The sequence below is a fragment of the Metopolophium dirhodum genome, chromosome 7, assembly GCF_019925205.1.
Source record: "Metopolophium dirhodum isolate CAU chromosome 7, ASM1992520v1, whole genome shotgun sequence".
Lineage (NCBI taxonomy): Eukaryota > Metazoa > Arthropoda > Insecta > Hemiptera > Aphididae > Metopolophium > Metopolophium dirhodum.
Window position 1 is genome coordinate 22,323,029 of NC_083566.1, and position 15,746 is coordinate 22,338,774.

The 15,746-nt window shown below is 27.4% G+C and overlaps 1 protein-coding gene and 1 long non-coding RNA gene across 3 annotated transcripts in view; both read right to left on the minus strand.

Annotated features, from left to right (window-relative positions):
- Positions 1-411: 411 nt before the first annotated feature.
- Positions 412-5,979, minus strand: LOC132949351 (uncharacterized). 2 transcript variants are annotated; one of them, XM_061020200.1, is made up of 6 exons: positions 5,782-5,979; positions 4,640-4,760; positions 4,451-4,547; positions 3,635-3,822; positions 1,283-1,333; positions 412-1,193 (listed from the first exon to the last, which is right to left on the minus strand). In XM_061020200.1, the coding sequence occupies exons 2-6, from the start codon at positions 4,724-4,726 to the stop codon at positions 1,110-1,112; spliced, it is 507 nt and encodes a 168-aa protein (XP_060876183.1). In that variant the 5' UTR covers positions 4,727-4,760; positions 5,782-5,979; the 3' UTR covers positions 412-1,109. The 2 variants fall into 2 exon arrangements, with proteins under 2 accessions (XP_060876183.1, XP_060876182.1); XM_061020199.1 differs by having other exon boundaries at positions 5,681-5,978.
- A 1,956-nt stretch (positions 5,980-7,935) lies between these two features.
- LOC132948246 (uncharacterized) overlaps positions 7,936-15,746 on the minus strand; it is a 30,967-nt gene continuing 23,156 nt past the window's right edge. The window contains exons 2-3 of the long non-coding RNA XR_009665013.1: positions 12,609-12,730; positions 7,936-10,753 (exon numbers count right to left, since the gene is read on the minus strand). This is a non-coding gene — a long non-coding RNA (uncharacterized LOC132948246). The remainder of the gene's footprint in view (positions 10,754-12,608; positions 12,731-15,746) is intronic.

The window sequence follows — 15,746 nt, forward strand, 5'->3', positions numbered from 1 at the left end:
GTGGGGTCGTTGAGTAAATGTTAATCATATTATGAAAATCTCTATATTTCTTCTATTATGAACTTGAACTTTTTATTTAAATATGAAAAACCTAACTTTTAATTAAGCAAATTGTAAACTTTATCACATAGAAAATTTCAAGCAATCATCATTACAGGTATAAATGTATAATATCACAATAAATTATAAATCTGTATATTGTATCACTAGAAAATGATTTTTTATCTAGTTGCCAGATGTAATTATGGAAGGTAGTTTAAATTGAACTATCCAGTGGCGTGTTCACTACAATAATGTCAATATAAATATCTGTGCTTTTATCAATCATATTTAATTGATAGAATCATAAATTAAACAACCCTGTCTCTGTGAACTATATTAAGTTACAAAAGAGAACGCAATAGGCAACAATAAAAAAATTATATATAAATAGTTTATTATCAAAAATACTAAAAATGTATGTAAATGTATTCATGCAATCAAAAAATAACTACTTATTAACTTAAAATACATAATACTTAATTTTAATTTTATTTAAGGCACAATTTGAATGAAAAATAAATATGGACGGATTACAATAATGATCAGATTAGATGTATAGTATTTAATTAAGGGGAATGGCAGTTATCAAATTTCATATAACATTTCTTAAAACAGTTATTTCCATATGAAATTAGAACACTGCAATTTCCCTTAAATTCTTACATATTAATGGCAGTCTTAACAAAATGGTTTTTAGGTATACTACCGCCGCTGAGAGAGTGCTACTGGGCGGCGACCAAAACTCGTCCGCACATTCCCACCACTAAACCTGCCCATACGCTAGCCGCCGTCAACTCTTGCCACCACCACAGTCGTGGCTTGTACAAGGCTAGTAACAACTAGGTGGTAGAGTGGGAGAAATTTGGGTATGAAAACGCGGAACTCGGTCATTTGGATGCGCCAACGAGTAGCGCTCTCTCAGCGGCGGTAGTATAACATACAAAACTATCAAACTATCAATAAACTAGATTTATCATTTATGTAAAAAAAAAATAATACTTTTTTATAGTCGTAATACAAACATTTTCTTTATAAGAATGTTAATAAAATATGCACGTAAAAGCCTATTAAAATATAAGAAGCTCGATATTTGGAGATTGCATTTCGTTGATCACTCTGTATTGGGTGTAAACACACAACCAGCAATAAAACTAAAAATAAAATACATTAGAATATTTAAAGAACGGATTATTTTATGCAATTTATGTATTGGTATTTTATTTAGTTTTGGCAAACATACTTGCATAGCAGCCACGATCCAATAAATCACAGCAGCACATACTATGTGAATCTAAAAAAAACAATATACATTTTTACGAATGTAATATAAATTGTGAAATTATTATGAAGCATATTCAATTATTTAAATATTATTATTAATACTGCTACGACTAGGACCATTGACCTAAATATAATACAACACATTTTATTATATGTAGACTTCTTAGTTCTTATATATTACTAGGCTATTTTTTTCTAAAAAATAAATATTATATAAAAAACTATGAACGTTAATGAATATATTTTTTACACAATTTAAAGTCATCACATATTTTTTTATTTTTTTTATTTTGTTTGACATAACCATACAGGGGTACCCCACAAAATGTTGGTCCACTACTCTACTATTATTTATCTTAACTTAAAATAAATACTTAACTTACTAGGTACTCATCTAGAATTTTTAATTTTATATACCTATTCCAAAATAACACCTACCTTCAGAATATGAAATTAAAAATGTATGCCATGGTGTCAATAAAAATAGAAAAAACTTGCAAAATTAAAACAATAAAAATTGTGATATATATTTTTTTAAAAACTTTGAATTGTAACTTCATTGAAGAAAACAAAATGTAAAAGATGTTACAAATTTATAAATAATGAGTGTTGTATGTTAAATGAATCACCTGGTATATATATGAACTATCAGGAAAAGTGTTTGTTATCCTTGCATTACAGTACTACCTGATTTCAACAGGCAATGTAACTAAAATTAAATAATGTTTGGACTATATGGAATTGGCCAGTCTAGCTCGATCAATGTAGGTACGATTGTTTGTATGTATATAAGCTAGGTCAAATATGTACTACCTACTAATAATATTTTGTGTTTTGTAAAATTTTTTATTTCAAAAATATGTTTTTTTCATTTTGTTTTAATTTAAACTGCAAAAACTATTTCAGAACACTTCATTACACATGACGGACTGCATTGCACAAGTAGTACTAACATTTTACAGTGCTCACATGTTACGTTTTAAGTATGATTCTAATAATGTATATATTATACACTAATTTTGTACAGTATCTAAGGTTAAACCGAGTTACGGATCTTTAAATTTAAATGTACTAAGATTATTTTTATAAACTGATGACCAATAATTGGAGAAAATATTGAAAATATTGAAAGTATAATATAGGTATATAGGTATATATAGGTATATGTATTTGACATTTTTAAATACTAACAGAAAAATTGAACTAATGTTTAATAATACTTACTATAGTTAAAATGAAAACGCCTAATTTATTAAAAGGAAACTATACTTTTTAGTCAGGTAATGATTTCCTTGCTAGGGCAAAAATATTATTTTAATGAGTTGCCCTGAAACACTGATCAAAGTATATTGTGCAGCTATCATAACATTAGATAATATGTTATAGGCAATTCGGTTATGATAAAATTGATGATTCATACACGTTGATTAAAGAATTTGGAACAATTCTAGTTTAGCTCCCAAGCGATTTTTTGAAATGTGTGTTTTTGTATGCTTTTTGTAATGGTACTTTAAAAAAGTCGCTCAAACTTCTAATGGAAGTTATGTTCATAAAACTTCAAAATACTCGATTTTCAAGTTTCGAATTTATGACACTTCAAATAAGGCAGTGAAGCTATGTGAAGCTAACATCGAAACTATGTCCGAGCGACTTTTTTAAAATACCATTAAAAAAAGCATACTAAAACACACATTTTGCAAAAAAATTTCAAAAAATCGCATGGGAGCTAAACTAGAATTATGCCAAGAATTTTAGTAATTTGTCTGAGTGTACCTACTTAGTTCTTGATTTAGTATTTATCCTCTCATATTTATTATATTATTTAATAAGAATAATAATAGACTACTTCATAAAGGACTATGAAAAATGAGCAATAAATAATAAAATTATACATTTTGCCATTCTTGAAGATCAACAACAATTTTTTATCTTATTATTTGATTATTGCTTGATGTCTGATGATGGTTGTTAATAGTTATAAATACTTCTAATACATTTATATATTTATTTCTAAACAAATTTAAAAACTAAAAATAATGATGAATAGGTATTATTTTTTACTTTATTAATGAGATAGTTAGAATCAAACTAGATGGTAATGATTTCCATATTTTTGTCTACGCCTAATATCATGATTTGATATACATATATAAATAAACAAAAAATGTACTGCATCTTCAAAAACCAATATACTTGAAATTCAAAATTATATTCAGAAAGGCAACCAATTAAAACATATAATTATTATTAACTGAGAATAACAATGTTTAAATTGTATTTTATAAATAAAGACATTATATAAATTACTTACATAAATATAGTATCCATATAGCAGCCAAATAGACCAAACCAGCAAAAAAATTACAACAAATCCCATACCAATTAACCATGGTAATAGGAATCCTCGGAGATTGTTATTCAAGCCTTTCAGCAACAATAGAGATGAACCCACCATATAGGCGAAAAATATTAAAGTGTACACCACATAATAGTTAAGTTCTAAACAAAAAACAAAATAATTAAAATGTGATAGAATAAATGTACTATAATTATTATTATGAGTAATATATACATCCTCCCAAGACCCCACAGCATAAAACTAAGTAGAAAACCTCAGTACAATCAGAGCTATTATTTAACAATCATAAAGTTCATCAATGTATTATGCAACAAGTTCCTTCGTTTATAGGCCAAACTTATTAGACATAATACATAGAGATATTTGATTATTATTAATAATTTTAAATATACCCGTTATTTATATGTAAACAAAATATTTTAATTAAAAATATAGGTTATTACTTATTTTAAAATTAGTACTTAATTTAGCATATGATACTTTACATAAGATGATGTATCTTATCAATTTTATCGCAGTAAATAATATGTTTTTTGTTCAGTTGTACTTTACAGATTAACCAAATAAGAAAATGATTAGTTTTGTACCGTTAAATCTCTTTGGAACTTAAATACAAAAAATATTCTTGCTTATCATAACTCTTAGAGACATTGAGTAAAAAATTTCCATGGACTTTTAAAAATATAAGAAAACATATTTTAAATTACATTGGTTTATAAATAAGATACCTCCTACTATTACCTACAGTATCGCCTTTAGAATACTTACCTCGTAAATTAGCTTCAAAAAATGGATTATACATTTGTGTCGATTCACCTCCATTTTGCATATGAACAAGAAGTGCCATCAAGAAAATTGATATTGCCTAAAAATAATAAAATATATATAAATATACTGAAAAAATACAAAATAAATATTTATGTACTGGTAAAAATAAAAATAAATGTATGAATTTACAATTGTGTATGCTGCTACAAATTTACAACCAGTTTTCACGTCCGGATACACAACAATAGGTGTCCAAAATGTTTTTAATAGAGTCATTGTTTTTTTTTTTTGTCAACAATCACAATAAAATCTATAAAAATACAAACATTAATTAATTTTAATAAAATATTAAAAACAATAGTTTCACTATCTGCCTTTCTATTATACTACACTTATACTACTAAATGGTACTACTAACTACTATACCTACATGATCAATTAAAATTATGTAACAATCCCATACATTTAAGCCAAGGTATATAACAAAGTAATAGCACAGATTATGTTAATATAATAGCAGTGAGGTGGTTATAGTGATAATAGCAGTACTACAATGATAAATTATAAAATATGTTATGTAAATAATTGAAAACGTATAAACATTTATAAATATGGACTAAAATTTACGATTTTAACTTTAGTTAAAACAACTAGGTAAATTTGTTTGAAAGCGGAAAGAAGCTATTTATAATAATCAATTTGAACGATAAGTAAGTATAGTATAATATATATTTTTGTAAATTAAAAATTTAAAAACCACATAACCTAATTGAAGCAAATTTGAAATATATCACATAAGATATAATTATATGAACACGAACACATTTGGAAAATGAAAGATAACTGTTAATCAATATAAATACTTTTTATTTAGTAAAATATTTTTCAGTAAAATCACAGTATCAAAGTAGATAATTTTCAATAATGCCAATCAAATTGAAGACAAGAGTTAAAGTCTGTAACTGATAAGTCAACATTAAGCATATAACTTATATCAAACAAAGTAATACTATGACCAAGAGTGTCGATGAGATGCATTAACACAAAAGTAAAAAGTAAAAATGTGTAAAAAGTAAAAACACAGCCCAGCAACTAGTGCATATCTGCTAAAAGTACAACTAAACCAGCTAAACCGATCACCTTTGTTTTTTTTTTTAAATTTAAGTTACAATGACTGTGCCTCAAAATGCGTGCAGAAAAAAAATGTATACCACCGACGAGTTTTCTTACCACAGATAATTGTTAATAATAAATGCCGAACAATGGGCTTTAGGGCGTGTTGCAGTAGCTGGAGGTGGGTCTTCTAAGCTTAAATGAAAAACTCTGCTTACGAGTTACGAAGTCCGTCGAACGCTCCTCCGTTCGTGTTCAAAGTTAATTGTTATTGGGTTTCGAAGTTAACGGTTTGGATTAGCGAATAACGTTAGCCAGTGGCCACTAATTATTAACGTATTATGACTCTTGGGAGTTGCCAGTTGGGAGTAAGTTGGGCTTGGAAGAACGGAATTTGGTAATCGTCAGAAAGAATATGATGTTATCACTTATTACCAAAGAATAGATAAAATGTAGTGTTATCACCGTTCGCCACTGTTACCAATCGAGATATTAGTGGCGAGCCGCCGAGCCACACAGGACAACAAAATCAAACAAATAAATTCAAATTATGTATGGCCATCATTGGAGATTTGAAAATAAAGTGATTCTTCAAAATCTGCTTTCCTTATTATCGTTATTTTTGATTCAATTGTCAATAATGCAACGTAAAACACCTTTCTTGGATCAGTTGTTAACCTTAAATATTTTTTGTAATTATAAATATTAATTTCTGACAGTCGAATTGGTGAAAACATTAAACAATATATAGATTTTTGAGATGTAATAATTTCTTTTAACAAAAAGTTATAATAATAATTAAAATATATATTTTTTTTTTGATACAATTAGTACATAATAATAATATGTCAAAATTAATTTACCACCCCCTAAATGGACTTTTAAAATTTAAATATTTGACGCCCCGAGCAACAGCTGGGTACATCGTACATCACTACATTTACAGAAGTACCTAGGTGGCTACGTATTATGCTTTGACTAATTTTCACGAACGTTTCAATATTCGATTGCAATTGTCCAATATTGGCGATAATTGCAATATTTAACCATAGACATGTCCAAGCCCCTAGATAAGTATACACTGAATAAATATGAGACTACTTTGTCCAAACAGTACAAAGTACAAACTCACCGCGGCGGCAGCGGAAAACAATGATAAATACATTATTGTTTTAGTTTAACAATGATGTGATTTTTTTTTGTCTTATGTAAGTACACGCAATTTATAGTAGAAAAAATGCTTTGATCTACAACTACAAGAGTGTTTTTTGGTAGCAAATTGGATCTCGCTAGTACTTTTAGTGATCAGTTACTTGTCCAATCGACTCTGCTTTTCTTGATTAGTTTGCTAAATGTGTATTTTAATGGTTGTCGAAATGTAATATTATATGGAATATAATATTTCATAGCTACGAGATCACATCTATGAGACCAGAACATCTCAAGGAGAAACGCTTCTGCCTCGAGTAACAATTATATACTAACACGTGGATCGATTACCTACACATATAATATATTAATGCGTAAAGATCAATTTCTTTACAAGTCAATGGTATGACGATGACCTATCGCACAACTTGTGCGATGGCACAACGCACATGCACACAATCACGATATCACGTTAACCGAAAAATTCGTGCATGTACTGCATAGATAATAAAGATATGAATAGGACAAATCGCGGAAAAAAAGCCCACAAAAATATATATATGAGCACAATATTATTGTACTTAAAAGTCCGGTAAAAATTTATATTTATATTACACACCAAATACACAGTAACAATACATTAAAAAATATATAAATATGTTCAATGACATGTTCAATCAATCAATGTTAATGACAAATCTGGTTGGAATTAACACAGTAATAATACAATAAAAATTAAAAATATTAGTTACATATATTATGAGATAAAAGTCCACGAATAAAAGTATAAATATGATAAAAAAAAAAAAATAATTCATCAAATGAAAAAATTAAATAAAAAGCATTGGCCGTGTCCTAATATTATTTCCAACTTGAGTTAAAAAATCTTCGACACTTAACTCGGAGTTTTTAATGCGTTCGCATAATGTTTGGAGCCTCATATTTTTTGACTGGTTTTCGATTTTTTTATTGCTTGTCCCATGCTATACTTAATGCAATCTTTGTCCTATCGGCTCCAACCTCGAGTTTAATTTTGCAAATTAGCATCCATATTGTTGTGTGACTATGTCCTACTAAGTGTGTGAAGCGATTGTTCCACGATTCACATATATTATTCGTTCTGTGTTTATTATTTAAAGTGGCTTCAAAGACATTCCACGTTTTTGGTAGAAATAAGGGTTTAGTTTTTCTTAACTTTATATTCATACCAGCACCAACCCTCTTATACGAACCATTTACATATGTGATGTCGTAGTAATTTAATAATTCATTCGCTTCAAGGATATTAGTTAGATATTAGTATTACATATAACTGCATAAAATACTCATCACCTTTTAGGACAGTAAAAGTGCTTGGATTTTCTTCAACAGTAACTTTTCTGATAGGAAAGTGAATCTAGTTGGTACTTTGGGGGGGTCAAAAGTAAAAATTTCCCAGTAGTTTTCAAAAGCAACGTGAAAAACAAAAGAAAAATTAAGGAAAAATGGGATTTTGGTTTTTGGTGTAACTCTAAAACAAATGACCGTAAGTACATGAAATTTTGACTGAATGTTTATATTAGCATTTTCTATACACCATAACATTTTCCAAATATTTTGACTTATTTTAAGCTGTTTACGGACATTTTCAGTTTTTCATTTTTTTTTAGTTTTTTTTTCTATAAATATCAATAAAATTGTATTTGTTGGTTAAAAAAGCTTAAAAATTTAATAGAAGGCACCTAGGTTATTATTTCAAAGGCAAATTAAAAAAATTAAAAATCCTTAGTCAGGGTTTTTATTTATAAGCATTTAAAGTTCAAATCTTGACAAAATACGGAAAAATCACGAAAATTAGTAAATTATTTTGGGTTGAGAATTCATAAAAATTTTTTTTTTAAATCTAAGATTTTAAAATGTAATACAAGATTTTCCATAAGTTTGTCTACCTTTATCAAAAAAAAATGTCTACAAGAAAGTCAAATTAAATTTTTATGAGCGTTTGAAATTCATATTTTTACAACATTTGATATTCACTCGATTTCTCATGTAACGATTTTCTTATTTTGTTGTAATTAAAAAACGTATGACTGTAAATACTTGAAAATTTCATTGAATGTTTATATTAGCATTTTCTATACATGATAAAATTTTGAAAATAATTTGACTCTTTTTGGGCTGTTTACGGTCATTGTCAGTTTTCAATTTTTTTAGTTTCTTTTTCTGTAAATATCAATAAAATTTAACCGTTTTCGCTCAGAATCGTTTTTCTTATACAATCATATTATATCATTGAATTCAAATTTAACACCATCCATTACAGTGACCCACTTGTAACCTACTGTACAGCAGAGCGACATCCACTTACCCACCTTTTTTTATTGTTCATAACTTGTTGCAATAAAATGTATAGGGAACTGCGTATAATCAAAAATAATAATGTACCAAAAGTAATACACAGAATTATTCAGGTATACATAAAATGTACACACACTAAAATATCTTATCCATAATTGTTGATATCGATAAGCTTCGTTTAGTCGAATACGGTGTGATAATCTATAACATATAATATATAATATGGTTAGACCTTAGAGCTAAGTAAAGATTAGATTGTAATTTACTACTTTCCAAATAAAGTGATAATCTGTAACATATAATATAATATGGTTAGACCTTAATCCTTAGACCTAATCAAATATTAAGTGACTTAACTTAATAATTATTAAATTTGGGACTTTTATTCTCGGGATTTTATTCCATTCGACTTTTTTTATCGGACTTTATTTCACCGGACTTTTCAACTTTTGTTCGGGGATTCTTATATTATAATGTATACGTCATGATATATTGTGTTATAATTTTTAAAATTATAAGTTATATGTCAAAAAATATCAGTCTTAGGTAGGTATATAGATACTACTATAAGTTATAAGTCAAAACACATAAGTCTTAGGTATATACATACAAAAATGTGTACAAAAATTACACAACTATATAAATAATGATATAATAAGTTAATACAAAACAGGTCGTAGACATAATATATTTAAATAACAGACAATATTTTAGTATGTATATAAACCTAAGACTTATGTTTTTTGACTTATAACTTATAATATAATATATGACGTATACATAATATTGTGTTTATATTTTTATCCTATCATATTATCTATCCTATCTATTTTATCCTACCTTTTTTATTCAGGCTTAGCTCACAAATGTACGCTTATGACTTATTTTCTATTGATATTTAGCTTTAGGAAATTATTAGTGGACCATATCTAAGGTTATTGACATCATTTTAAAGAATTTTTTTTCACAAATTATAGGCATATAGTTCTATCCGAACCATTATCTTCAATCTTTGTTGTTAGATAAAATTAGTGTCTCGGATATTAGTTTATAGGACGTATAAATATAGACGAAGTTTAATATTATGTTTAATACTTTTATATTATAGAAGATATAATATTTTCTAACGTTAAGAAAATTGTTCATGCCTTATAAACATTTGTCGAATATCATATATAATTAACGGTATCAGAGTTCTATTATCCGTATAATAATAATAAAATTAGGGGGATGGAGTGGCCGAGCACCGACGCCGGTTCAAAACCTTGGCTGCTGGCGGCATTTTTCTCCGGGTAAGTGTCCGGTGTCCGGAGAGATGTGCCGCCATCCCCCACCCGGGCATGGCAGAATGGCAGATACCTACGGGTGCCCACTAAAAAATCTGCCAAACTAACAAACACACGTGTTTAAACCTACACTCTACAGTACCCTCCTCCACAGTTAAATTCCACCGAATGGCCTAAATTGCCACGGGTTAATAAATAAAAATAAAAAAAAAATGATAACATTATTATTGTTCTTTATTGATCTATCTACTATCTTTATAAACTTACAGGTACTTACTATAAGCTCAAAAGCAGACGATAACGGATAAGGTATTTTGGTAATGTGTATATATACGCTGATTATTCTTTGTGCTTATGTCACGCTTCATATCGCACCAAGGAGTCAATACGCCCGTTAATATCAAAATAGATTTTTGGCCTGTTCAGAAAATAATAATCTTGAAAATTGATATTTTTTCCAATAGTTTATTTTAGTCAATATAGTATTAAATATATTAGTATATCAGACGTGCACTAGCTAGGGTGAACACGGGCCCACCTAAAAAAAAATTGAAATATATATTTTTAGATTCATTCAATTGTAGTGGTTTTAAAATAAATCATAATCGGTTATTGAAAATTATTTCATAACTTATAAGAATATTAAAACATTTTAAGTTGTAATATGTAAACATCGTTTTAAACGGGTTAGGTAGGTATTCGAGCCTTGTAAATAATCGCGTGATTGGTTGATGTTCATGTCGGTGTTTTTGGGAAAGCTGTTGTTTTCGTCAAAATGCAAATACTTGGCTTCTTGGTTATGCTTATGAGTTATGACTTATAAATATTAATTAATATCGGTTTAGCTGGATTTTTTTTTTTTATTAAACAAAAATGTATGTTTACAATCTGTATTTACAAGTTATACAATAAGTACATTTGATGTGATTTTATTGACGGGAGGGGGAAGTTACCCAGTGGCGGCACCCCGTGGAAGCTTGATTCTTAGGGCCGTTCTTACAATGTCCGGTTAAAGTTAACCGGACATAGTAAGAACGGAACTTAGAATATTAAGGAATTAAAGCGTTTACTAAGTGTTTACTAATTACTAAAGACCGGATTTATATGTTTTTACATATCGTTACTGGGTCTATGCAGTCTTATGAGAGTAAAAAATGTGGATGATTTGTTCAATTCTGAATGCGTAGAAAAAAGTTTTTTTTGCATATTTGAGAATATTTTATGGGTTAGAGAATATTTAACTCATTTAGCATATTTTGAAATATTTCGTAAATTGTGAGAAAAATTTGTATTTATTTTTAATTTTAATATTATATTTTATCATTTCCAACTCTAAGTGCAATAATATTCCATTAGAATACGCAACTTTAAATACCTAATAATTAATTCACTATTAATATAAAATTGAAAAAAAAATTTTTTTAATGCATATTAAAGTAAATATAATGATGTTTATTGATTATTTTTGCTTTTTTTTTGTATATTTTGCATATTGTAGCATATTTTTTAAATTTTTAAGAAAATATAATGAGAATATTTTAAGGTTTTTTCGAGAATATTAGCATCATATTTAAGGTATTTTAAGAGAATATAAATCCGATCTTTACTAATTACTAATCATGGGTCCGAACGTTCACTTTCAAATCAACGTTACATTAATTGATTATAAATGTTATGTTCATTTCATTGTTGGATATAGGGTGGAGAGTGATAAAAATGATAATTTAGTTAATATAACGCCAAATGTTTAAAATGATGTTAAATATGCACTGAGAACATGTGTAGACGTTGAACGTATACTTTTTCATTACATAAACATATTTTAAGTAACGGACGATATTATAGGTTTCACGTACACAATTTAGAAATGTAATTAATTATAACATTTAATTTATAAAAATAATATATTTTAATTTTTAAATACTTTTTTATAGGTAAGCACCTAATATTTTTTTTTTATATTATTATTTTATAATAATTCTGTAATTTGTTAATGCCCATCATGTTATTTAAGTACCTAAGTAATTAACAATTATATAATATTTTATGATTTTATTATGTAATTTTAATTTTGATATATTTTCATTGCAATGTTGACATATTATACCGAAGTAAAATTTTCCCATATTTTTAACACAATTAAATCCGGTATTTAATTACAAGCTATATAGAGACGCGTTTTGTTTGTTAAACGAGTAATGTTGTATGTTTGGTAGCGTGTGTCGAATATATATGAAGGGTTTATAAAATATTTCTATGTACGAAAAACTTACTATGTAAATGACAAATTATTTTGACACGTGTAGCGGCTCATACCATCCTTCAATGGATTCGACAGACAATGCTCCCAAACAAAAAAAATACAATTTTAGTTGACCAAGCAATTCTGGTACGACTACAAAATAAAAATGAAATATTGCATAAACTACAAGTGAGTGCACTAATGCAAAACTACAAAGGAAATTGTTAAACATCCAAGTGAGTGATATTAATATCATATAAAACAGTAGTCATTATGCATATTATATTATTAATATATAAATTATAGACCACAATACCTACAAGATCGGTAATCACTCACAAAGAGTTACACGGGCAGCTAGTAAACAATAAAATACGCAGTAACAAAAGTCCCTAATAGATTAATATTATACAATAATATACAAATATTCGTGATTCTAATAAATTCTGTCGATTTTATAAAAAAAATTGGTCCTGTAAATTTGCAACATTTTCTTTTTTTTTGTAAGCGTTTGTAAAATTCATCAAAATAACGACAATTTGAAAATTATTTTGTTGGTAATTATAGTTAAAAATTCATAAAACCTTGGGATCAAAATTAAATATAAGATAACTCATAAGTTTATTTTACTAGAAATTAAAAAAAGTTTAGAATAAAGCCTTGTACATTATTAATTATAAGCGTGAAAAGTTCAAATTTAGAGCAATGTAGCCATGTAAGTATGTTAATTCGTATAATTTTTAAATATATTTTTGTATAATTATGTTATAATTCAAAACATATTGATAGTATTAACTTGAATGTGACACTATAACCGACAACCGATGGGAAACAACGAATGAAAAATAATCTTTATGCTTTACGTCTTAAGATTCGTGGCACGTGCATATAAAGTTGATAAACAGTTAACAATTACTTATGATTAAACACACGTAAGATGTTAATCAGGAAGTGAAGATTAAATAATTGCAGATCATATAGGCACTCAAGTACAAATAAAACTTATGTTCTAATGTTGTAATGACGTGAAACTTTAAAATATAAAAATAATAACCGATTATTGAGATTTCTATAAAAAAAACTTCGTAGGTACCTACGATAATAATTTGTAATAGTCTGGCGTGAAGGTGCTTGGATCTCAATGGCTATAATCTTATGGTATACCATACAGTACCCCCCCCCCCCCCCGCATAAACAAGCCACTGCGGTATATAATCGAATATTTGAGTATGTTTTATATTATTGTATTGTATAATATTGTTTTTATACTACTTGCATAGTTGATAAAAAATAAATTACAGATATATATTATATAGTTATTTCTTTCTCCACTTAAATATTCTTAAAATAATGTCTTGAGTTTATTCTGTAATTCTACAAATATTGTTGTTTTATTATTTTTTTGTTATGCACCCAGTGAATTTTGCGCTAATTTTGATTCACCATATTATTTTTGTTACCTCCAATTAGATTTTAAATTCTGAGCGGAGCGAATATATGTATTGATTTTACAATATGTGTGTTATTTTTTTCTTTCCGTCAGAAGTATTTTGGGTAGTAAAAATGTCTCCGATTTTCGAGATCAGCATCTTTTCTGATAGAAAAGTGAATCTAGTTGGTATTTTTGGGAGGTCAGCGAGTTATGAGTATTTTAAGATTTACAAACAATTTACAATTTTAAAATACTCATAACTCGCTTTAAAATTAAAATATAATAAAGAGCCCACGAGATTGCCTAGATACTGGTAATCGGAAAAAAATTCCCCAAACTACAATATTACTCATAACCACATGCAACATGAACAAATATTTTTTAAACGTTAATTAGTATCTATAATTACCATTTACCATATTATTAATATTTAATTACAAATACGTATATTATATTATGTTATTAAAAAAATTATATATAATAAAAAATATTTTGTTTTAAATTACGATAATATATTATGTGTAATATGCCTCGTGCCTACTTTCAATAAATTATTGTTTGATAATTATTATTATTATCACCTATATTTGTGAAGTTGTTAAGTTAATTAAGTTGAATTACACATAATATTAAAACAAAATATTATTTATAATGTATAATTTTTTTAATAATATAATATAATATACGTATTTGTAATTAAATATTAATAATGTGGTAAATAGTAATTATAGATACTAATTAACGTTTAAAAAATATTTGTTCATTTTGCATGTATGGTTGTGAGTAATATTGAAGTCTGAGGATTTTTTTTCCGGGATTTGCCTAGATAATAATAATCTTACTTTAAAATTTTATAAGAGGTCAATTCACTTTAATTTTTAAGCTAACTGTTCTGCTGAGCGCACAATTTTCTATGCAAGACGGAGACAACAAATGTCGATGTAACTTAATATTTTTATTTCCCGGTAAACGGTAGACGGTAGTATACGTAAACAGCTCAAGGTAAAATCAGTTATTTATCTAATAAATATTTTTTATCGAAATATAAATAATAATTGGCTTTTCAAATTGTCTTGCCCAATATTAATCAGAATGCTTCTTAATGAATCCAATAGCTATTCACATTTACGAAAAGAACAACAATATAATATACAACGTATCAATTTATTAAATGGATACATTACAATATTATTCAGGGAAGTTGTTGGTAATATGGTTATTAGCTAATTATAATTAATTCGTGTAAAACTGTAATCGTACGCGTATGGTGCGGACAGAGTTGCGTATACCGCACAGTTATTGAATACAAATATTAAAAAAATACACAAATATTCAGCACTCGTCAGCTGAATAAATAAAAAAAAAACTATACGGATTATAGGTAATTCAATAGTCGTTTAGGTATTAACACAAAACGTTAAAAAGTCCAAAACGTGAATAGGTATTTGATTATAAAAAAAAAAACAAATCAACTTTCTACTGACGATTGGATATTTGGGTGACCTTCAAGCCTATCCCCCGGCCACAATTTTATATTATTATAATATTGAATAGCGCATTTTGAGAAGTGCTGTGGCAAACGAAACTCTGTCGAATTGACACTCACTGCGCTGGGCACAACGTCCCATATCTCTTTTGTATATACTAATACGTTGTAGCCAAACAACCGTTCATTCCTCGGAAAATGTTACTCTACGGTCCTATATAATATTATTTAGGTGTGTTGGGGTTTAGAAG

Coding starts and splice junctions, on each gene's coding strand:
- LOC132949351 (XM_061020200.1), bottom strand. CDS start 4,726: ATGACTCTATTAAAAACATTTTGGACACCTATTGTTGTGTATCCGGAC. Junction 3,823..4,450: donor TTTTGAAGCTAATTTACGAG/GTAAGTATTCTA, acceptor TTTTTTGTTTAG/AACTTAACTATTATGTGGTG. Junction 1,334..3,634: donor TATATGGATACTATATTTAT/GTAAGTAATTTA, acceptor TGTTTTTTTTAG/ATTCACATAGTATGTGCTGC.